This window comes from Primulina tabacum, chromosome 6, assembly GCF_025594145.1.
Source record: "Primulina tabacum isolate GXHZ01 chromosome 6, ASM2559414v2, whole genome shotgun sequence".
In the NCBI taxonomy this organism is placed as follows: Eukaryota; Viridiplantae; Streptophyta; class Magnoliopsida; order Lamiales; family Gesneriaceae; genus Primulina; species Primulina tabacum.
In genome coordinates, this window is record NC_134555.1 from 34,921,360 (window position 1) to 34,945,199 (window position 23,840).

At 37.0% G+C, this 23,840-nt stretch overlaps 3 protein-coding genes across 3 annotated transcripts in view; 2 read left to right on the forward strand and 1 right to left on the reverse strand.

Annotated features, from left to right (window-relative positions):
* Positions 1-11,057, forward strand: part of LOC142549277 (heat shock 70 kDa protein 15-like) — a 65,674-nt gene extending 54,617 nt beyond the window's left edge. The window contains exon 9 of the mRNA XM_075658133.1: positions 10,598-11,057. Within this exon, the coding sequence (XP_075514248.1) occupies positions 10,598-10,814 (217 nt within the window). The 3' untranslated portion in view covers positions 10,815-11,057. The remainder of the gene's footprint in view (positions 1-10,597) is intronic.
* Positions 441-6,387, reverse strand: LOC142548318 (uncharacterized). Its single transcript, XM_075656626.1, has 6 exons — positions 6,237-6,387; positions 2,967-4,837; positions 2,692-2,816; positions 1,617-1,766; positions 954-1,442; positions 441-809 (listed from the first exon to the last, which is right to left on the reverse strand). The coding sequence occupies exons 2-6, from the start codon at positions 4,834-4,836 to the stop codon at positions 441-443; spliced, it is 3,003 nt and encodes a 1,000-aa protein (XP_075512741.1). The 5' UTR covers position 4,837; positions 6,237-6,387.
* Positions 11,058-20,543: 9,486 nt separating the features above from the next.
* Positions 20,544-23,165, forward strand: LOC142549279 (pentatricopeptide repeat-containing protein At3g16010). Its single transcript, XM_075658135.1, has 2 exons — positions 20,544-20,856; positions 20,980-23,165. Exons 1-2 carry the CDS (start codon positions 20,766-20,768, stop codon positions 22,815-22,817), a joined length of 1,929 nt encoding a protein of 642 aa, XP_075514250.1. The 5' UTR covers positions 20,544-20,765; the 3' UTR covers positions 22,818-23,165.
* Positions 23,166-23,840: the final 675 nt, after the last annotated feature.

A 23,840-nucleotide genomic window follows, 5' to 3' on the forward strand; every position in this document is an offset into this window, starting at 1 on the left:
TACTAAAATAGTAACTCAAGCCCATCTATCCCGTCTGTATTTATTTTGCTCTCGTGTATTATTTAAACTCTATATGTATTTTATATCGTTAAATTCTCCAATATTCTAAAATACATATTTCTAACACACTTCTTGAATTTATTTGGCATAAATAATTATTTTAATTTACAACTCAATAATTATTCTAATTATGTCAAATTACCGGATAATTAATTACAGGGCCTTACACTTCTCTACCCCTTGAAACAAATTTCGTCCTCGAAATTTCTGTTTATACACATACATCTTACACACGATATGAAACCAACAATACAATATTAAGAATCAAACAGATATGGATAAGACGTTCTCATCTTCTCTTCTGTTTCCCACGTTGATTCTTCTACACCATGCCTCGACCACTGAACACGTACAAGTGGCATAACTTTATTGCGTAAAATTTATCTTTTACGATCCAAGATACAAAAAGGATACTCAGTATACGATAGAGAAGGGTCGAGTTCAACCTCATCAGGCTGAATCACATGAGACGGATCGGGCTCATACTTACGCAACATAGAAACATGGAAAACATCGTGGATGCCAGACAATGACTGGGGCAAATCCAAACGATAAGCGCAAGTCCCAATACGCTCAACAATCTCGTAGGGGCCAACGAAACGAGGTGACAACTTACCTCTCAAACCAAAACGAACAACACCTCTAAACGGAGAGATTTTCAGAAACACAAAATTTCCAACTTGAAATTCTAGAGGTCGACGACGTCTGTTAGCATAACTAGCTTGCCGATCTTGGGCAGCTTTCATTCTCTGACGAATCAACTAGACTTTATCATGCATTTCCTGAACAATGTCAGGTCCACTCAACTGCTTCTCACCAAATTCATCCCAACAAAGAGGTGATCGACATCGTCTGCCGTACAAAGCTTCAAAAGGATCCATACCAATAGTCACCTGAAAACTGTTGTTATATGAAAATTCTACTAGTGATAAAACGTCCTGCCAACTGTCTTTAAAATCCATGACTACAGCTCGAAGCAGATCCTCGAGTGTCTGGATTGTACGCTCTGTCTGACCATCTATCTGAGGATGGTAAGCAGTACTCATCGCAAGCCGTGTACCCATTTCTTTTTGGAAACTAGTCCAAAACTTTGATGTGAATCTAGGGTCACGATCTAAGACTATTGCAACGGGAACTCCATGAAGTCTCATAACATTTTCAATATACAGACGAGCCATTTTCTTGTACGAATACGTCCTCTCATACGGAATAAAGTGTGCCGATTTAGATAATCTGTCGACAATCACCCAAATGGCATCGAAATGATGAGAAGTACGTGGAAAATGCGTGACAAAATCCATAGCCACGTGCTCCCAGTTCCACCGAGGAACCTCAAGACTATGTAGTAATCCTCCAGGTCTCATTCGTTCTGCTTTGACTTGCTGACAGATCATACAACGAGACACAAACTCAGCCACATCCTTTTTCATATTCTTCCACCAAAACTGAGGCTGTAGAATATGATACATTTTCCTGCCTCCTGGGTGGATACTATATCGAGTACAATGAGCTTTCTTAAGGATGGCTATATGTAATTCAGGAATATCTGGGACAACCAATCTACCATTCAATCGAAGAGAATCATCTGAGTGAATTGAGAAACCAGATTGGTGTCCTTGAGATACTAACTCATAAGATTTCAGAACTCGATCATCAGTTTTTTGAGCTGACTTTACAATCTGAATCAACTTTGGCTCAATAGAAATCTGAGACACACAAACAGCATTACCTTGGATTTGAAAATCCAACCCAGAGGTGCAAATATCCTTTCGTAACTTAGAAACACGAATCGAGGATAAATTAACATCAACAACCTTACGACTCAAAGCATCGGCAATGACATTCACTTTTCTCGGATGATACTGGGTCTCACAATCATAATCTTTCAAAAGATCCATCCAACGTCTCTGTCTCATATTCAGATCTGACTGAGAGAACAGATATTTCAAGCTTTTGTGATCAGAATAAATTACAAATTGCTCACCAAACAAATAATGCCTCCAAATCTTGAGAGCAAAAACGATAGCAGCCAATTCCAAGTCATGAACAGGATACTTAGACTCGTGCGGTTTCAACTGAAGAGAACCATAGGCCAAAACTCTGCCATGCTGCATCAGTACACAACCTAATCCTCGATTTGATGCATCGGTACAAACAACGAATCCTCCAGAACCACTTGGAATGGTAAGAACTGGTGCAGAAGTCAATCTCTTCTTCAACTCAACAAAACTTGACTCACACTCATCAGACCAAATGAATCTCTGATTTTTCTGAGTCAGTTGAGTGATAGGTCTTAGCAATCTTTGAGAAATTTTCGATAAATCTCCGGTAATAACCAGCTAAACCCATGAAACTACGAATCTCTGGCACATTGGTCGGTCGTGCCCAGTTCAGAACTGCTTTCACTTTACTTGGATCGATAGAAATACCATGTTGAGATATAACATGGCCCAGAAACACAACTTTATCTAACCAAAACTCACATTTGGATAGCTTGGCGTACAACTGCTTCTTTTGAAGAATTCAAAGAACTTATCTCAAGTGTTTAACATGCTCTTCTTCAGACTTGGAATAAACAAGAATATCATCGATGAATACAATCACAAAACGATCAAGATATTTACGAAATACTCGATTCATCAAGTCCATAAACACAGCAGGATCATTAGTCAAACCAAAAGGCATAACCAAAAATTCAAAGTGTCCGTATCTCGTGCGAAAAGCTGTTTTCGGCACATCTTCTTGTCTAACTCGCACTTGATGGCACCCAGAACGGAGAACCATCTTAGAATACACCGAACTACCTTGCAACTGATCAAATAAGTCATCAATCCTAGGAAGTGGATATTTATTCTTGACAGTAGACCTATTCAGTTGCCGATAATCAATACACATCCGCATCGTACCATCTTTCTTCTTGACAAATAGAATCGGTGCACCCCATGGCGAAGAACTCGGACGAATATAACATTTACTCAACAAATCTTGTAATTGTTCTTTCAGTTCTTTTAGCTCAACAGGAGCTAAACGATATGGTGCTCGAGATATGGGTTCAGTTCCTGGCATTAATTCGATACTGAACTCAACTTCTCGTTCTGGTGGAAAACCAGGAATCTCTTCTGGAAACACGTCAGGAAACTCACAGACTACAGGAATATCTGAAATTCGTCGCTCATCCTGCGATAGATCAACATCATAAACTAGAAAACTTTCATGACCAGAATCTAACAATCGATTAATCTCAATGGCAGAAACTACAGGAATCTTGGCTTGAGAACCACGGCCATAGAAATTCCATTTAGGAGCAAAGCTAGGCCTGAAACGAACTATTCCTCGATAACAGTCAACAGTGGCACGATTTGCAGTCAAAACATCCATACCAACGATACAATCAAAGTCATGCATAGGTAGGACTATGAGATTCAGATACAGAACATTTTCATCGTGAAACAAAACCGCATTGAACATCACATTATCAGTGATAATCATTTTTCCCATCGGAGTTGCAACAGATAGATTGGAATTCATACTAGTGGTGCGAAGATCATGCGAAACGACGAATGCATTAGACACAAAGGAATGAGATGCTCCGATATCAAATAACACTCGTGCTATAAAACCACATAAAGTACAGTTACCGGTAATGAAAGTACCCCGAGCTGCCTGAGCCTCATTCTCAGTCAAGGCAAATACCCGAACAGGTGACTGATTCTGTGGACCACCTTGTCCTCGGGTCTGATGTAAAGGGCGACTAGGCTGGTGGGAAGACTGGGACGCTGCTGGGAATCTATTACTTTGAGCTCCACTACCTGCCTGGGCTGATTTCCCCGTCTTACTAGGACAAACACTAGCAAAATTACCCGCCTGACCACAAACATTGCAAACCCCTTGAACTCCAACACACTGATTACTGGAATGCTTGCCTCCACAGTGATCAGAGTAAGGTCCACTATAGCGATATCCACCATGGTTCCCTGAACTCCCTGAACTCGAAGAACTATAACTATACTTCTTAAACTGATTCCCACGTGGACGAAGATATGCAGAACCAGATTGATTGAATTGTTGCCTTTCCGAATGATGATGTTGGGTATGAGCTCGATTGCCACTCCTCTTAAGACTAGCTTCAGACTTTTTTGCTATTTCCACTGCTTCAAGATAAATCAGTGGCTTACCGGTAGAAACAAAAGGATGCAGATGATCGTTCAATCCTTCAATGAAACTTTCAACAACAGCAACTTGGCTTGCAGCAACATGAGGAGCATATCTCAGCATAGCATAAAAAGTATCCGCATAATCCGCAACTGACATATCGCCCTGCTTCAAGTTATGAAACTCCGAAGCCTTAGAACTGTAAAATGATGATGGACAATAATTTTCCTTAAACTTCAGCTTGAATATATCCCACGATGGAACAATCCTCAGAGCATCTAAAGTCATCAATGTAGTAGACCACAACATTTTAGCACGATCTTTCAATTGATGCACAGCTAATCTCAATCGACGCTCTGAAGGATACTCAATCAAATCAAACAATTCCTCAATCTCAGAAATCCACAGTTCTGCTTTCTCAGCTCCCTCAGAACCACTGAATCGAGGTGGATGCATAGAATGGAAACGCGCAACTAACTCATCCATCCTAAGATGGTCTAGATGATCAGCAGCTTTCTCAACAAAAGTATCATCAACAACATGGACACGAGGTCTACCACGTCCACGACCTCGACCTCGAGCTAGAGGAATCTCATCAACAGGAATTTCTCCACCTCCCTCCATTCTATACGATAAAACACCAAAACAATTAGAATGGAAGTAAGCAAATCATATAATTACATAAACATGCTGTCAAGTAGCATACACAGGCGCAACAAAAATTTTAGTGCCAAGACTCGAGTGTCCTAGAATCTAGTTCGAGCGTATCCCAGTTTACGCTCTGATACCAAGATGTGAGGCTCATTTACTCTAATGACAATTAATGATCAAACAATAATCGTTTGATTTAAAGCTGCAGCGGAAAAATGTTTAAAATACTTTAAAACGGACCTCAGGGCCTCGAAAAATTTCGGCATGACCTCCCCATAAGTAGGACATCCCGGAAACTCAAGCAGCAGTTTATATCAAAATATACTCCAACTAGAGTCAATAAAACAAAAACCGAAGTTAAACAACCTACAGCCGCACTGGCCAGCACTACGCAGACATTAAAACTTACCAATTACACACCAGATCAAAAGAATCTCAGAGTCGACTAAAAGCATCACAAAAACAACCAAATACCACTACAGATACACAGGGCATCTCCCCGGCAAATAAACTACAATACAAGACTGAAACAACTCAAGACATAGATATAGACTAACTGGGAAAATCCACTGAACAGAACCAAGCAATCCAACCTCAATCCCGAGCTCCACTGGCGGAACCCCGGCCTGATGCGGCAAAACGACTCGGGAGATCTACCATGGTGCCCAAAAGCGACCACAGCAGCCCCCCAGTAAACAATTGAGGTTAGGATTCTGGTATGAAACAGTCCAACAATAACAACAATAACATAAATCATGCATAATCATATAATGAAATGTAATATGCAATGCATGAAAGGCTCAACGAATAATCGGGATAACAGGAGCCAACAAATGGTACGATAACAACTAGAATAATGCTCGAGCAACAACACAAGGGAGCTACATCGTCATGCAGCTAAACTGCCCTGCCAAGTATGCGAGGTATGCCAAGTTGTGCTGAATAACACCCCTGACTCGGCCTCCATACAGCTGATAGGCTATAACAGGATGGCACAACAGAACGAACTAGATGACACAATCCCAGCGCTCACTTCAAAAGGCTGCACTAACCATGGGATTGTTCAATCACATCTACGGTCTCATGTGTATAGGCCTATCAGCCATACAATGATCCCGAGATAAACAACAGTGCCAGATAACAACGGATATCAACAATGGGCTAAAAAGAACGATAGGGCTCAACATGAATGTCATAAATGTATGCCCGATGCTAAATACCAATAATATGTCATAATAATAAATAGAGATCACAACAAAGGCATTTAACAATTTACAACAGTCAACAAGTCATAAACACGATCCATGTAACACAGAATGACAATTAAACATAATTTATGTTTTACCGTCGTATATTACCGAGCTGTAACATACCTATACCAACTTGACAATTCCAATAACAACTTCACTTCAAGACCCTCGGCCTAAACAAAACAACAATAAGCCAATCATGAAAACTACATTCCACACCAATGTCCGATTTGGCACAAAAGAGCATAAAATTCGTATCTCGCTCCATATTAACTCAAATCAATATCCACCAATTGTAAACGAAAGATAACTCAATTATCTAAGTTTCTTTAGTTGAAACCATCTTCAGAATCTCAGTATATTATTCTCAAAATTTTCAAGAATACACTGCTACTTCCGGATTCACGGACAGAATCTCATATACTGAGAAGTTCCAGAAAAACAAGCATAACTTGTTCAATTCTTAATGGAATTTAACGAATCTTATATCATTACGAAGACAACACATAGCTCTACAACTCTTATTTGAATCACAAGTCCAGAATCCGAGTGCATACATGTCATAAACTCGAATTACAGTAGCTAATCTACACAGCTCCCACACAGAATTCCATTTTGACACATTTTGGTAGAAACATCATATCAAATCCGCTTCTAATCGAAAACCCATTATTCTAGTGGCTATGAAAAGCTAATAAACAGAGCTACAAGTTCTTTTGGAGCCACAAGTCGAGATTCTCAACACACAATACACCAAAACTTCGAATTTCAGAAGCACAAAAACTGAACTCACCAAAATACTGCACAGAAACAGGGCTCACAAAATGGAGCTTCGATCTGCTCGCTTCCTTGCTCAAAATTCGCGATTTCTATCTTGAATCGAAGCTTAGGATGTTTCGAAGACATCCCTTCAGACCGATCGAGATTTAGACGCTGGACGGAGGAGATATCGCAACTTTCCCGCAGCTGCTCCAAGGGTTGCGAAAATTTGGGTTTGGGGAAGTTTCTTTCTTTTCTTTTTCCTTTACTTCCTTCTCTTTCATTAAGGTAAATGGTGTGTATGTATATGTATATTTATATATTTTGTATTTGGTTACTAAAATAGTAACTCAAGCCCATCTATCCCGATCTGTATTTATTTTGCTCTCGTGTATTATTTAAACTATATGTATTTTATATCGTTAAATTCTCTGATATTCTAAAATACATATTTCTAACACACTTCTTGAATATATTTGGCATAAATACTTATTTTAATTTACAACTCAATAATTATTCTAATTATGCCAAATTACCGGATAATTAATTACAGGGCCTTACAATGTTGTGCCTGCTGCTCAAAGAAACGTGTCATGCCCTCTAGAACACGAGTAGCAACATCCCCATTAGGAGGTGGGGGTGCATTCCCTTGAAGATCCCCATTAATCTCAACTTTCCTATAGGTACTAGGTGTGCGTTTTTGAGGCGTTATAACTAAACGTTTTCCAAATTCTAAACGTAACCAAAATGAATTTAAATATATGTTTCTAATCATGCAGCATATATTAATCCCTTTTTGAGCAACTTTAAGCAAACATAACATTTAACCTCAAAAAGCTTTTAAACATGTAACGTAAACGTCTAAACCATGTAAACATCCATGTATCATCATGAAAATCATGTAAAGCAATTAAACTTACAGAATTGAGGCTTGGCGACTAAGCTCTCCGGAACTGGCGGTGGCACAACCCTTTGCAGGAACATTGCTCTGATACCAACTGAAACGTCCAATACTCGTTTTTCTTAAAAAGTACTAGAAATTTTTTTTCTTTCTAATTTATTCGGCCAAAACACTAAGCATTTAAAATATGAATACTTTGCACCATTTAAAAATAAATCAACCAAATATTATTTTAAAATACAAAAGAAAGTAATTCAAAGCATAAAGTTGTAAAACGTCAACCAACCTAAACTAACACTATTTCAAAAATAAACTTAACTCTAACATCCTCTCAAAAATCTCTCAAAAACATCATAAGTCATAAAAATTTTAAAGTAGCTTAAATCTTAAAGTAATTTTATTTGCGGAAAACTAGCGACGGTCCTCGGGTTGTGTGCACCTTCAGTCCAGCAAGATCAACAATCAAAACCTCTATTATTATCAAGCTTACCTACATCGATCACACCTAGTAAGTTTATTGACTCAGCAAACCTAAACCATAATAGCAAGTAATACATATACATTAACAAGCACTAGTGAAAATACTTTAATAAAATAGTTTTTCATTAACTTAAACTTTAACGTTTTCCTTTCAACATATCATATCATATTTTCTTTCATCATATACGTATATGTTTCTCTTTTTATTGAAATCAGATCCTCAATTGTGACTTTCGTATAAGTTGTAGGTCGATGGATCAATCTACGTATTACCACAGTCCCAGGCGATGAGGACATCAGCGACACTCTCTTCCGTCAACTGAGCCTTGGTATTACATATCATCGTATCATCATATTAGTCACAATTAATTCATCTCCTTCAACATTTCATATTTCCATCGCTTATAAAAATTCATGTACATATAAATCATTTTTCTATTAAAACAAGCATGCAACATATCTTTTAGCATTAACGTTTCATCATAAAACTCCATAAACATTTAAAATAAATGTTTTAACATTTGTTATAGTATTCAGAGCACTGTCAGGACGTCTAACATTTTTCATGTGTAAAATGACCGTTTTTTCCCTGAAACCTAACTTTCCCAATTTATCCTTGGACCTTAAAATGATGACCCAAATCATTCCAAACTTAACATAACACCTTAAAATATGCCCTTAAATATTTCTTAGATGTAAACTTAAGCTTCTCGACTAATTTCTCAATTTGATTTTAAACTTAGACGTACATCTCGATTTTGACTCGTATGGACTCGAAACTTAACCTAACCTTATCAAACTTTAACCAAAGCTTATTAAAACCTACCATAGCATATGCAACCCAATTCAAGCCCATCAAGCCCTTGGACCAACCTAGGACACCTACTGAACTTTTGTTCCTTTCTTTTGGAAAACCCTAGTTTATATACCATGAGTTTCTTCAAGCCTAAGCCCCAACCATCCTGCCTAGCACCTAACCATCGACCCTAGGACACTACTCAAGCCCTTTAAAACCTACTGGACTAGGACTAGCACCCCAACCGTGCCCAGCCCTTTAAGTCGTACCCTAGGAGCCATGCGCGACGTCCAGCTTGCGTACCAGCCCCTATCCTTTGCCTCAACCACCGTCCAGCCACCATAGATCCTACTGGGCCCTATGGACCCTAATGGACTGAGCCTACCCAACCTAGAAGCCTCAGCCACTCAACTCTTCGTCCACAAGCCATACACGCTGAGCCCTTTGCTCCCAGCCCCTAGCCCTTGAACCAGCCCTTGTGTAGCCTACCTAGGATCATTGCTCAGCCCTCTTGAGATCCCTAGACGACCCTAACAGTAGCTAGCAGCCTCCGTAACCTAGGAACCAAACCCCACAAAAATTCGAAACTCTAGTCTTCCTTGGCGCCAATTTTAGTCCATCTTTGTCACCCTCTTTGTTCAGCCTTTAAACATGCACCCAAGGGTCCTTAAACATGTTGAAAAACACCCCTTCCCATATCCCTACCATGCAAGCCCCTTCATGCAACAATAGCAAGAGTTTTAAATCATAAAAATTTGAGTTATTGGCATATTATGGTAAAAAAACGAAAATAATACAAGGGTTCATATTTTTTCATGCAAACATACATCAAACATATATTATGGTGTGATAGATGAGAAAAACGAGATTAAGGCGTGTCTTTACGTTTATTACGCACGAAGAACGAGTTGAGATACGAAGAACGTCGACGTAGGGAGGACCTTCCTGGTTTTCTTCCAAACTTGGGTGAATTTCCTCTCAAAACCGTGGGTATGTGCGTGTGGTTTGCTGCTAGGAAGAGTCCTAAATCTTTGAGGGGTGAGGCGTGTGGTTTATAATGTGTAGGATAGGATTTTAGGCCTTATGTTTGATATAAAATAGTATGGCAAGTTTTAGACCCAATAGCATGGGTACAATAGGCTCATTAGATAATATTTGAAATATTTTGTTAAGGAAATTTTGTGAAAATATTTGTCGAGTTCTCAAAAAGTCTATATTTTTATCGAAAATCGATTACCGGTTTAAAATACGATTCGACGCATAAAAACATCTCATTTTCAAAAATTTCATTTAAAATACACCACACATTAAACAATTAAAAATAATTATTCAATAAAAATATTTTCCCTTATATGATTCTCGGTCTCCGTTCCTCGATCGCGTCTCGAATAACCTTTAAAACACAGTTTTATGCATTCTAACAGAAAACCATATTTTAAACATGTAGTCATGCACATCATAATTAATTAATGTCATTAAAACTATTTAATTAGTCATTTTTCATTTTCTCTAGATTTGCATGCAATTATGTTATGTTCACCTTTACAGGTTTTGCAGGTCTATCATGACAAAACCAAAGCCCGCAAAACCAACCCCGCCTGATGTACCTTCTTCGGCGGCATCATCCCAAGGAGGCGAGTCGCAATCTCAAGGGCCAGATAACACAAACAAGTGCGACACCGCAGAATCTGGAGAAGAATTACAGTCAGGTGACGGACGGCCCATGGAAACGAAAACAGAAAAATCCGAGACAGCACCAGCTTAATGCGAATAGGCACATCAACATCTTATGTGTAAAATTTGATTTAAACTTCCCATTGGCCATGACTAGTTGTTGTAGATGGCTCTCTGTTTTGCTAAAAGGGTTTTGTCAGAGGAACATATTGACTCCTCCTTGTTGATTTAATGATGTCCTTACGGAAGTTCATATGTACGTGAATTTTTCCTTATTTGAAGGGTTGTCTCCTATAATTAATGAGTCAAGTGTCGGAAATCCCATTTGATCGTACTCAAAGTTACCCCATGTTTTTTTAACCAATTTCTTAATGCTTTTTTTTTTTGTTGGAATTTTGATGCTTAATGAATGAAAATTAAGCAAATACACCAATGTGTTTGATTGAAAAAATTCGAAACGAAGAATGAAGCTTAATGAACGAATATTAAGTTCGGTGGTTCTGAATTAAACTCGAAACGAGTTCATCAAACGTTGAAAAAACTTAAAACGAGTAGTCGGAACATGTAAGGGACGAAAACGAAAAAAAACATTCGGCATGAACAGTAGCAGGCGCACACCTGCACGCGGGTCTATGCGCAGGTGTTGGCAGGCACGCACCCGCGCGCGGGTGCGCGCGCCTGCCGAGAGCTCTCGACAGGCGCTGCCGAGCGCTCTCGGCAGCGCGCAAGCGGGCGCACGCGCGAAGCGCCTAGCTTCGTGTCCTTTCGAATTTTCTGATATTTTTTCATTCCCTTGGCATTGTTTGAAGATTATGGTTAGTTACAATGGTCAAGGGACACCACTATGAATGAAAGATCATGTCTTTTCACATGAAAATCATTATATGTTTGATTTATTGAAAATCAAAAACACATACACAACATACACATAATTTTTCAAAGCATTTGCATATTATCTTCTTCCTTCTTCAACAAGAGAGAGTTCCATTCATTTCCTTGTGATAGAACTTGAATATTTGAGTGCTCATTATTCAAGTGTTGTAGTTGTATCTTGGGAGAAGATTGCCACAAACCTTAAGCACATTGTGAGGGGCAAATTCTTCTTAAGGAGAAAGTGTTCAACACTTGCCTCTACAAAGCCATTCATTTATTTTTTTCTTGCTTCTCCTCTCAAATTTGAATACCACAAACAATAAGAAGAATTTTGTTTTTTAATCATTTGCAAGAAGAATATCAATGGCATCATCATCTACAACACCACATGCAACCGTTGCACCGGGATTGAAACCAGAGAAGTTTTCTGGTGCAGATTTCAAAAGATGGCAACAAAAGATGCTCTTCTATCTCACAACCTTGAGTTTGTCAAGGTTCTTGAAGGAGGATCCTCCCACCATTGCTGAAAACGAGACAGACACAAACATGAGGGCCGCTTTGGATGCATGGAATCAAAGTGACTTCTTGTGCAAGAACTACATCCTAAATGGACTTGACAATGCATTGTACAATGTGTATTGTCAAGTCAAGACCGCCAACAGGGCGGAGGATGCGGGTTTGAAGAAGTTCATTGTTGGGAGATTTCTGGACTACAAGATGGTGGACTCAAAATCCGTGATGAGTCAAGTGCAAGAACTACAACTTATCTTGCACGATATTCATGCGGAAGGAATGAGTCTAAGCGAGTCCTTCCAAGTTGCTGCATTGATCGAGAAACTCCCTCCGTTGTGGAAGGACTTCAAGAATTATTTGAAGCATAAAATAAAGGAGATGGGATTGGAGGATCTCATTGTGAGATTGAGGATAGAAGAGGACAACAAGAGCACCGAGGCCAAGGCAAGTAAAATGGCAGCAAGGGTGAATATTGTTGAATCGAGTTTTCAAGGGAAGAAGAGAAAGTTTGAGAAGCAACCACAACAAGGCCAACAACCACCAAACAAGAAAAAGTTCAAAGGCACTTGTTATAACTGTGGAAAACCGAATCACTTGGCTAAGGATTGTAGGAAGCCAAAGAAGGAAAATCATCAAGCCAACGTAGTTCAATAAAGGTCGGTACCATTTTATTTTTCTCAACTCGATTTGTCTGCAGTTATTTTGGAAGCAAATTTGGTTGAAAACTCCAATGAGTGGTGGGTTGATACTGGAGCAACTCGACACATATGCTCCAACAAGGGGATGTTCTCCACATACACTCCATCGACCGGGAGAAACCTATACATGGGGAACTCCGCTACATCTGAGGTGGTCGGCACCGGAAATGTGGTACTGAAAATGACATCGGGTTTGGAAGTAACCCTTGTTGATGCACTTCATGTACCAGACATAAGAAAAAACCTCGTGTCGGGGTCTCTGTTGGTCAAACACGGGTTTAGACTAGTATTTGAGTCTAACAAGGTTGTATTGACAAAGAATGGTCATTTTATTGGAAAAAAATATCTCGATGATAATCTTTTCAAGTTGAATGTAATGGCTATACGCCAAAATGTTGTTGAAAGTAATAAAGACAAAAGTTCTATTTACTTGCTTGAGTGTTCTCATTTATGGCATGTTCGTTTAGGACACGTAAATTTTAATACCTTGCAACGTTTAATGAAACTGGAATTATTGCCTAAACACAACGTCGATCCAACACACAAATGCGAGATATGTGTTGAAGCAAAAATGACCAAAGCGTCTTACCACTCGATTGAAAGATGTACAACTCCTCTAGAACTAATACACACTGATCTTGATGATTTAAAGTTTCTACAAACTAGAGGAGGGAAAAGATACTACGTGACATTCATTGATGATCATACAAGATACTGTTACGTATATCTTTTGAGGTCGAAAGATGAAGCTCTTGAAGCATTCAAATGTTATAAGACCGAAGTTGTGAATCAACTAGGCAAACAAATAAAGAGGGTTCGAAGCGATAGAGGGGGCAAATACGGAGCACCGTTTGATGAATTATGCACATATGTGGGTATAATTCATGAAAACGACTGCTCCCTATTCACCACAATCGAATGGCATTGCCGAAAGAAAGAATCGAACTCTGAAAGATATGATGAATGCTATGTTAATAAGTTCAGGACTACCCCAAAACTTGTGGGGGGAAGCAATACTATCAGCTAATCACATCCTGAACAAGATACCCCACAAGAAAAATGACAAGTCACCTTATGAATTGTGGAAAGATCACAAACCTTCCTACAAGTACCTCAAAGTGTGGGGGTGTCTAGCTAAGGTTGAAATACCAAAGCCTAAACAAGAGCGAATTGGACCAAAGACGGTCGACTGCATATTCATCGGATATGCACATAATAGTCACTACAAGAAATTTTTAAATCAACAACACCTCTACAACAACGGTTTTAACTAAAACCATTGTTAAAAACTTTTTAACAATGATTTTAGTTAAAACCGTTGTCGTAGAGCATTTTTTTAAGCAAAAGACAACGGTTTTATAAAATGTTGTCTTTTGAAGGAAAAAGACAACGGTTTTATAAAAATCGTTGTCTTTTGGGGGTCAAAGACAACGGTTTTTAGGATCAATGACAACGGTTCTATAAAACCGTTGTCTTTGAACATTTATGACAACGGTTCTGCGAACTGTTGTCTATTAGCGTGTTTTTTGGACACTGTTGTCATCTTTAGCGACGGTTTCGAGAAATCCGTCGCTAAATTTAGCGACGGTTTCTTCAAATTCGTCGCTTTTTAACATTTGCGACGGTTTGAAATATAACAGTCGCTAATATTAGCGACGATTTTATTAATAAACTGTCGCTACATTTAGCGACAGGTTAAATTAAATCGTCGCATGTTTTCATTTAGCGACAGTTTTACTATACCCGTCGCTAATATTAGCAACAGTTATAGCTTTACCGTCGCTAAATATAGCGACGGTGAAAGGACAAACCGTCGCATATTTAAAATTTGAAAATACCGCCATATTAGCGACGATTTTGTCAAAAACCGTCGCTATTTGCGACGGTTTAACCAATAACCGTCGCACAATTTTCTATAAATACCGCTACTTTGTATCCATTTTCTTACCCCTCCCTCACAACACTTAAAATTTTTCTCTCTTACACAATTTTACCACTTCACAACACTTAAAATTTTTCTCTCTTACACCATTTTAGTTTCGATTTAATGTAAATTTTATCTCTTTAATTTTTGGTAAATTTTTAAGTGTTAGTTAAGATCAGGAATTATGTTATCATAGTAATATTGTAAGTTTGTTTAGATTTATTAAATTATTAAAAGTAATTTTTTTTATTTTACCGAAAATATTAGCGACGGAACCCATGATGTAATCGTCGCTAAAATAGCGACGGAATGTTGTACCATTGGAAGGCTCTTCAAAAGAGCAAGAGTATTGGGTGCAATAATTGTCCATGCTTGGTAGAGCGATCGAATCGTGGTGCTTGAGCTGTTGTGCAGTTTAAAAGATTTGAGTTGCACCATTACTACTAGCTATATCTTTTGGTAAAGCGGCAAGCGCTCGGTCCTATAATTGGTATCAGAGCCAAGATCACGGATTCGATTCCCATTGATTGCAAGGAGTTCAATTATTGAGAAGGAGATTGTTGGGTGCAATAATTTTCCATGTTGGTAGAGCGATCGAATCGTGGTGCTTGAGCTGCTGTGCTGTTTAAAACCTACAAAGAGCCAAGAAGAAGCAAAAGGGCTAGAATCTCAAAGTCCTTGGGTCCAGACTTCCATACTTTTATGTTGGAGAATGAACCAAAGAACATACAAGATGCTCTGGCTAGCCCTGAAGCTCCTTATTGGAAAGAAGCCATCAACTATGAAATGGATTCCATTTTGCAAAACCATACTTGGGAACTAGTGGATCTTCCACCAGGTACCAAGCCATTGGGATGCAAATGGATATCGAAAAAGAAAATGAGAGTTGATGGAAGTATTGAAAAATACAAAGCCAGGCTTGTGGCCAAAGGCTATAGATAAAGAGAAAGTCATGATTTCTTCGACACGTATTCACCAGTTTCAAGAATAACATCCATTCGTATGCTCATTGCTATTGCATCTTTGAATAACCTTGAGTTACATCAAATGAATGTCAAAACGGCATTCTTAAATGGTGAACTTGAAGAAGAAATATATATGGAGCAACCTGAAGGGTTCATAGTTAAAGGACAAGAAAGAAAGGTCTTTCGTTTAATTATGTCACTATATGGACTTAAACAAGCGCCCAAGCAGTGGCACGAAAAATTTGACAAGGTAGTATTGTCAAATTGATTTAAGATTAATGAGTGTGACAAATGTGTTTACATTAAAGGCACTCGAGAATCTTATATGATGGTATGTCTATATGTGGATGACATGCTAATAATGGGGAATAACCAAGAGTTGATTAAGGGTATAAAGAAAATGTTGACAAAACATTTTGATATGAAAGATATGGGTATTGCTGATGTAATTTTAGGGATTAAAATCTTTAGAACTCCAGAAGCAATAGTCTTATCTCAGTCTCATTATGTAGAAACGGTGTTGAAGATGTTTAACGCTTATGAATCTACCCCAGTAAAAACGCCTTTGGACGTGAATGTCCATTTGGCGAAGAATCGTGGAGAACCAGTTTCTCAACTGGAATACTCCAGAATTATTGGAAGCCTTATGTACATCACTAACTGTACTAGACCTGACATCGCTTGTGCGGTTAACAAGTTAAGTCAGTTTACAAGTAATCCTAATGACTGGAAGGCGTTGACAAGGGAGCTTAGATATTTAAAGCACACCTCAGAATATGGACTAAATTACACAAGGTATCCTGCAGTACTTGAAGGATATTGTGATGCAAATTGGATTTCTAACACCAATGACTCCAAATCCACTAGTGGCTATGTATTTAGCATTGGTGGAGGAGCAGTCTCTTGGAGGTCATCGAAACAAACTTGCATTGCTAGATCTACTATGGAATCGGAGTTCATAGCGCTTGATAAAGCTGCAGAAGAAGCTGAATGGCTTCGCAACTTTCTAGAGGACATTCCATGTTGGACAAGTCCAGTGCCAGCAATCTTGATACATTGCGACAGTCAGTCAGCAATTGCAAGGGCATAAAACAGTATGTACAGTAACAAGTATCGACACTTTGGTCGAAGACATAATTTTGTGCGACAGTTGATCTCTAATGGAGTTATATCTGTTGATTATATCAAATCAAAGGATAACTTAGCGGATCCGTTTACAAAAGCATTAAATAGACATCAAATGTACTGTCTGTCAAGAGAAATGGGTTTAAAACCTACCAAATAAAGTTTTCATAGTGGCAACCCAACCTTGTTGATTGGAGATCCCAAGATCTTGGTTCAATGGGACAACTACGTTATGAAAACTTGAGGAATCACTCCTCATTCCTAAGATGATGAGTGAAGTTGCCTACAAAGGTAGTGAGGTTAAGTATTGTACTTTTAATGATTCTGTTGCTTACAAAAGCGGGGTAAGTAGGATACCTTTTTACAAGGAGATCACCTATGTACGTGTGAGGATGGGCCACCTCGATGAAACACGTATGAAGCCAATATGTGTTCCATGGCCAAAACGGACACAACCGATAAAATAAAATGGAAATGGAAGGAAGGTTATCATGTGGGTACAGTTGTCTGGGTTTACATGAACCGCCAAGAAGTTCAAGACATCAAGTTCATTTCGTGACCTAGTAAATCCGATTGTATTCCACTAGGAAAGGTTCAAAGCCAAAAGCTATCTCTCCTGATGTGATAATTTTTCGTATATACTCTCTCTTATGCATCACGAGCATTCATGCATTAATTTCATTCATGTGGGGGATTGTTGGAATTTTGATGCTTAATGAATGAAAATTAAGCAAATAAATCAATGTGTTTGATTGAAAAAATTCGAAACGAAGAACGAAGCTTAATGAACGAATATTAAGTTCGGTGGTTCTGAATTAAACTCGAAACGAGTTCATCAAATGTTGAAAGAACTTAAAACGAGTAGTCAGAACATGTAAGGGACGAAAACGAAAAAAAAAAGAAAAAAAAATTCGGCATGAACAGTAGCAGGTGCGCACTTTCGCATGGATCTGCGCGTTGGCAGGCGCGCACGCGTGCCTGCCGAGCGCTGCTCGGCAGCGCGCGAGCGAAGCGCCCAGCTTCGTGTCCTTTCGAATTTTCTGATGTTATTTCATTCCCTTGGCATTATTTGATGATTGTGGTCAGTTACAATGGTCAAGGGACACCACTATGAATGAAAGATCATGTCTTTTCACATGAAAATCATTAGATGTTTGATTTATTGAAAATCAAAAACACATACACAATATACACATAATTTTTCAAAGCATTTGCATATCGTCTTCTTCCTTCTTCAACAAGAGAGAGTTCCATTCATTTCCTTGTGATAGAACTTGATTATTTGAGTGCTCATTATTCAAGTGTTGTAGTTGTATCTTGGGAGAAGATTACCACAAACCTTAACCACATTGTGAGGGGCAAATTTTTCTTAAAAAGAAAATGTTCAACACTTACATATACAAAGTCATTCATTTATTTTTTTCTTGTTTCTCCTCTCAAATTTGAATACCACGTACAACAATTTTAACCAATTTCTTTAGGCTTTTTTTCCTCGTATGACGTGGTTAAATCTCTCAGCCTCTCAGATTTTCAACACGGTTATGTTTCTTATATAAAAATTTTTACCCATAAAATTATATTTTATATTAAAATTTAATCTGTGCATGTATTGTCAAAGGATTTACTAGTTCTACTAAAGACAAAATTCTTAAAATTATAATGAAAAGTCGATATCTATATAGTCTAATCGAACACAAATGTCTTGATGTCCGAGATTTGAGATTCAATTGTCATCAAATCTATTTTCATGTCTGATATAATGATCTACTTTTAAATGGAGCCGAATATCAAGAAGAACATAAGGTTATCAGACGGTCTCACGGGTCGTATTTTGTAAGACGGATATCTTATTTGGGTCATCCATGAAAAAATATTACTTTTTATGCTAAAAGTATTTATTTTTTATTGTGAATATCGGTAGGATTCACCCGTCTCACAGATAAAGATTCGTGAGACCGTCTCACAAGAGACCTATTCCAGATTTAGATTTCAAGATATTCAAATTTTTGTTCCAAAACAAAAATGTAAAAGGTTCCAAGTATGTTTATTTAATACATAATAATTATTATTTATTATATTATAGAATTAATTATATATTTACCTCTATTAAAATTTGTCAAATTAACAAAAAATTCTAATTATATTTAAATATTACATGTACGTGATGTTTGTAAAAATTAATAAATAAATATGAGAACTTTTAACATTGCATGTATTCCTTCATGTTTGAAAATTTGTACTTATCTTACATTAAGATAAATACAAACATGATGGTGTAAAATGTAAAATTAATACAAATTTTAAGGGGTTTTTGAATTAAGAAATTATTGAACTTATTTGTTACCTTTCACAAACTTGAAGAGGTAAATGTCATATTTAAATATAGTTGGATTTTTTTAATTATGATAAACCTCATCAGAGGTAAATGTAAATATTCATATATTATATCAATAAATTATTAAAGCTTCTGGACGCCTTGCGAACTGTCAAACAAAATAATTTATGTTCGAATTCAACTTAATAAAAGGTTGAACATATTTGAGTTTAACTTGCATAATTTCAAATACAAATCAAATATTTTTCGAGTATGATTGAAAAACTCACAATTCGTTTAGATCTTTATACTATTAGGGTTGAAGTAAAAACAAAGAGGTTCACATGAAAATGATGAATAAATCGTGTGTTTTTCAAGTTATTTTTCCTATTTTGGGAACAATATAGGGTTGTTGAACTAAACGCCGAGATGTTAAAATGGGTTCGATGTTAAGAATAATGTCAGCAATCAAATAACTCTTTGAAAACTATTTTAATAATTTGAAAATTGACTTGAAGAAATTATACAGCATCACTTGTTAAAATTGGAAGGATAATAAATATACAATTAATTTTATCTTTATCTTAATCAGAATTTCTTACAAAAATTATATTTTAACATAACATATTTATTTTAACTTAATTTATGACTAATGTTCAAAGTTATATTCATATTATGTGTGCCATTTAGATGGTATATAGCGAATATCTCAAAGTTTTTTGTTTGGGATTTCAAATTTAAATAAAAAAATAAAATTAGTCTTTTTAAAAATTAAAAATTTGACACTTGAGATAATTTTGAAACACAAAAATTTTATGAGATACTCTTACCAGTCAATTTTGTAAGATGAATATCCCATTAAGCCCACATATGAAAAATTATTACCTTTTCTGTTAAAAGTATTAATTACTTATTATTATAAATATGAGCAGAGTTAAAAAGCATTTAAATATAATTTTTAATATATATATATATATATATATATATATATATATATATATATATATTTAATTAAATCTAATTTAATATATACATATATAATTTTTGACAAAATATCGAATTTAATCTCAAATGAGAATGTGATATTTTTAATCTTGTATCTTTTATTAAATAAATTATAATCTTGTGACTACGTTTTAATAATAAATTGTAGTTTTTTCCCTTAAAATCGTGTAGTTTAATTTCTAATATTATTGTAAAAATTTAATAATTATATTGTTAAATATGTGAATGTCACAATTAAATTTTTTTAACTATGTAATTATAAAAAATTAATAATATTATTAATAATTTAATTATATAATTTTTTAAAAAATAATAATTTTTGTGTTGCATTTTAAAAGTCCCTCCCTTCTCCCTAAATTTCCCCAAATTTATTACATATAACGAGTGAGGGACTCTTTTAATTTTTAGAGACACGATTGTGAATTCCAGTTCTCTGTCGCCCCTCATCCCTCCACTTTTCAAGATTTTACCGCCGCAACAGTCGCCGTCCACCGGTTCTCCGTCAGCAGCGGCAGATACGGTCTCAATTTTACTTTATACAATTGTTGTGCAGATAGTAAATTCATGCTAGGATCCTGAGGAATGGAACTTTACGATTCGTGAGTTGGTGGTGGCGCAAGTCGAGATGATTCAAGTGGAAAATCTTGCCAAATCGGCTGTATCGAAGCGTGGGATATCCACCTGTTCTTGTCTATTTGAGAGGGTCAAGCAAACAGGTGAAATTATATGAATTTGGAATCTTTGATTTTTTGCATTTTGTATCGTCTGTTACTGTAATTTGATGGAACAACTTTTGTCGGGGATCTCGTAATAAGTTTGTATTGCTTGCATTTTTGCAGAAAATGAAATAGTTAAAATGTTTCAGCTGGGACGTCCAAAAGATGAGACCCCAAAATCTGATCAACGTTTCGAGAAACGAAAGAACAGTTCTTCGAGGGCTCTTGATGAGAGGTTTGTTAGGATTTTGAAGATATTTAAATGGGGACCTGATGCCGAGAAGGCTCTGGATGTTCTTAAATTGAAGGTTGATCATAGATTAGTTCGCGAGGTTTTGCAAGTAGATGTTGATTTCAATGTAAAAATACAGTTTTTCAAATGGGCTGGGAAAAGAAGGAACTTTGAGCACGATTCAACTACATACATGGCTATAATCCGCTGTCTGGAGGAAGCGGGGCTGGTTGGTGGACTATGGAGGATGATTCAGGATATGGTCAAGAGTTCGTGTGCCATTAGCCCGGCTGAGCTGTCGGAAATTGTAAGGATTTTGGGCAGGATGAAGATGGTTGATAAAGCACTTGCAATCTTTTACCAGATAAAAATTCGCAAGTGCAGACCATCCTCGACCACGTATAACTCTATAATCTTGATGTTGATGAGAGAGGGTCGTCTTGAAAACGTTCAAGAGCTGTATAATGAGATGTGCCGTGACGGTGACTGTTTTCCAGATACGCTAACATACAGTGCTCTCATATCAGCATTCTCTAAACTAGGTCGTGATGATTTTGCCATTAGGCTGTTTGATGAAATGAAAGAAAACGGATTAAATCCTAATCCAAAAATATATACTACTTTGTTAGGTGTTTACTTTAAATTTGGTAAGGTTGAAACGGCGTTAGGATTACTGAAAGAGATGAAAGAAACGGGTTGTGCACCAACTGTATATACATATACAGAGTTGATAAGAGGGCTTGGTGCTGTTGGGAGGGTTGAAGAAGGTTACTCTATATTCTTGAATATGCTTAACGAAGGTTATAAACCAGATGTGGTGCTCATAAATAATGTCATAAATCTCCTGGGAAGGGCAGAACGTCTGACTGATGCTATTAAGATTTTTGAAAGAATGGAGTCAATGGAATGTAAACCAAATGTGGTGACGTATAATACTATTATTAAATCTTTGTTCGATTTGAAATACCCATTAACTGAGATCATGTCGTGGTATGAGAAAATGAAAATAAGTAGTGTTAGTCCTAGTTCTTTTACTTATTCGATTCTTATAGATGGATTTTGCAAGAAAAATAATTTAGAGAAAGCACTACTGATGCTTGAGGAAATGGATGAAAAGGGCTTTCCTCCATGTCCAGCTGCATACTGCAGCTTGATCAACAGTCTTGGCCAAGCAAAACGTTATGATGCTGCTCATGAGCTATTTCAGGAACTGAAGGAAAACTGTGGATCTTCAAGTGCTCGTGTGTATGCCGTGATGATAAAGCATTTTGGAAAGTGTGGACGCTTGACAGAGGCTGTCGATCTCTTCAATGAGATGAAAAGACTTGGTTGTATTCCAGATGTCTATGCCTATAATGCACTCATGTCTGGGATGGTGAGGTCTGGCATGACGGATGAGGCTCAGCTTTTGCTTCGAACCATGGAAGAAAATGGGTGCACTCCTGATCTTAATTCATACAACATTATTTTGAATGGATTGGCAAAAACCGGGGGTCCTCAAATGGCGATGGAGATGCTTAAAAAGATGAAGAATTCCAAGATGAAGCCTGATGCTGTATCTTACAACACGGTTCTTGGTCGTCTTAGCCGTGCTGGTATGTTTGAAGAGGCTGCAAATTTGATGAGAGAGATGCGCTTGAATGGCTTGCAATATGATCTCATAACATACTCATCAATACTCGAGGCTGTTGGCCAAGTCGATGAAGATGGCAAGCTTGTGGCAGCATAAAATTCTGTTATTGTAGCAAATATATACGAGACTACGTATAACATCATATTTGCATTTGGATCAGCGTGCAATGGTGGCCGTTCTCCATCATGTCAGCTAGAAGAAAATGCAGCATTTCTCATGTTCCTTTCGCTGGTGGATTGTAATTTTTTACACTATGTCACAAATAACGTCAAACAGATTCATTAGTTGTATTTCTCTCATCATGTCAGCTAGATGAAAATGCAGCATTTCTCATGTTCCTTTCGCTGGTGGATTGTAATTTTACACAATGTCACAGATAACATCAAACTGATTCATTATTTGTATCTCTGTTTCAAGAACATGACATACCGATCCTTGATTTAACGAAGCATCAAGTTATTAGTTGGGATTTACGAAAATTAAACTACGAACTCTTTGTGAGGAAAATTTGAACTCTTCTTGTCAGATGGAGGTCAAGATCAGAGGAATAATCAAACGTGGATGTTGGAGCAGTTGCCCAACGAATGAATTCTGAACAGTTGGCTGTGAGATTTTTTGATATCTTTTCTAATTTTAAAAATTTAATTAAATTCATTTTTTTTTTCAAAATTAAGATTAAGATTGGTTCTCCCCTAGTCTGAAAAGAATTTTCTTGTATGCTGACTGATATATATATATATATATATATATTTTGCCAGCTACTACCACTCTGTATCTAATAGATTATGACAAGATAATGCTAGAGATTAATCACATTCGATTAAATTATTATTATTATTATTTACTGCAATAGCTCAGTTCTTGAAATATTAAAAATCGATAAGTTAATTCGAATTTGGTTTTCAAAACAAGAGGAAGAAACTCAAAATAATCATTCGTAGAAACCGATTAAACATTTTTGTAAAGCATTTAAAATATATACAAGTTGAATGAGTAAAAATATTTTGGTTGAAGCATTTTATCAAACACTTGGTATGCAATATTTTAGTATTTGAAGAACACATAAAATGCTTCAACAATGCATCTTTAAAAGCAATTGAAGTGATAAGTAAATGCAAT

Excerpts from the sequence above, each read along its gene's own strand:
- LOC142549279 (XM_075658135.1), top strand. The coding sequence starts at position 20,766 with ATGATTCAAGTGGAAAATCTTGCCAAATCGGCTGTATCGAAGCGTGGG. Across the intron at positions 20,857-20,979 it reads TGAGAGGGTCAAGCAAACAG|AAAATGAAATAGTTAAAATG; the intron begins GTGAAATTATAT and ends GCATTTTTGCAG.
- LOC142548318 (XM_075656626.1), bottom strand. The coding sequence starts at position 4,836 with ATGGAGGGAGGTGGAGAAATTCCTGTTGATGAGATTCCTCTAGCTCGA. Across the intron at positions 1,767-2,691 it reads TTATGGACTTGATGAATCGA|ATTTCTATTGAGCCAAAGTT; the intron begins GTATTTCGTAAA and ends TGTGTGTCTCAG. Across the intron at positions 1,443-1,616 it reads TTCGATTGAATGGTAGATTG|CAAGTCAAAGCAGAACGAAT; the intron begins GTTGTCCCAGAT and ends ATGATCTGTCAG.